The sequence below is a fragment of the Penicillium arizonense genome, assembly GCF_001773325.1.
Source record: "Penicillium arizonense strain CBS 141311 chromosome Unknown PENARI_contig041, whole genome shotgun sequence".
NCBI classification, from domain to species: domain Eukaryota; kingdom Fungi; phylum Ascomycota; class Eurotiomycetes; order Eurotiales; family Aspergillaceae; genus Penicillium; species Penicillium arizonense.
Genome location: NW_019173318.1, coordinates 1,852 through 2,667, shown reverse-complemented (window position 1 = coordinate 2,667; position 816 = coordinate 1,852). Strand labels below are relative to the sequence as shown.

The following is an 816-nucleotide window of genomic DNA, read 5'->3' as shown; positions in this document are numbered from 1 at the left end:
AGCTATCATGACCACGGATGCTGATGCGGACGCCGAAGCACCCCAACCCCGCCTGAATAAGTCCAGGGTCAACGTCCACACCTGGCACCGACGTATGGGCCACATCGGCACTCAGGGGGTGCAGAAAACGGCGAGAATTGTGGATGGCATCGACATTGAAGGTCTAGCAGTCTCTAAACAGCCTTGCGGAGACTGTGCTATCGGACGGGCACCTCATAAACCTAACCGGCGGCCAATTCTCCATCGTTCTGAGAGAGCTGGAGACCTCGTCTACGTCGACATTGGCGGCGGCGGCAAGCTCACACCCGCCATTGAAACGGGGGCTAGATACTGGCTTCTCATGATCGATGACTTCGATGGATAGGCCGAGATACGCTTCCTTAGGACCAAATCGGAAGCTGAGATAGTCATCAAGGAGCTTTTCAGCACGTACGAAAGGGACCGGGAATGTCAGATAAAGGACCTCATCACTCCTAGAGAAGATCCACAACCTAGGAATGAAATTGGTGCTATTCAGACCGATAATGGCAAAGAATTCACCTTCCAAAAGCTTCAATATTGGGCCAAAATGAGAGGAATTCACTGGCATTTCATTGCCCCGTACGCCCATGAGCAAAATGGCAAGGTTGAGCGTCTCATGCGTACTGTTGGTGAGAGAATGCGATGCATTCTAGCCGATAGCAAGCTTCCTACCTTCCTATGGGCTGAAGTCATGAAAACTGTCATTATCGTGAGAAACATGACGGTTTACAATGGCCGTAAGATGCATGGAAGACCTCCCATTACACCCTTCGAGCTTCGCTACGGTAGGAAGCC

At 51.5% G+C, this 816-nt stretch overlaps 2 protein-coding genes across 2 annotated transcripts; both read left to right on the top strand.

Annotated features, from left to right (window-relative positions):
* Nucleotides 1-7: 7 nt before the first annotated feature.
* PENARI_c041G08408 (GAG-pre-integrase domain-containing protein) lies at nt 8-364 on the top strand (the record flags this gene model as incomplete). The annotated part of the gene is made up of 1 exon (XM_022637131.1): nt 8-364. The coding sequence occupies one exon, from the start codon at nt 8-10 to the stop codon at nt 362-364; it is 357 nt and encodes a 118-aa protein (XP_022483019.1).
* A 204-nt stretch (nt 365-568) lies between these two features.
* Nucleotides 569-805, top strand: PENARI_c041G02826 (uncharacterized protein; the record flags this gene model as incomplete). The annotated part of the gene is made up of 1 exon (XM_022637106.1): nt 569-805. A coding segment is annotated over one exon (237 nt), but the record flags the coding sequence as incomplete, so codon positions are not given.
* Nucleotides 806-816: the final 11 nt, after the last annotated feature.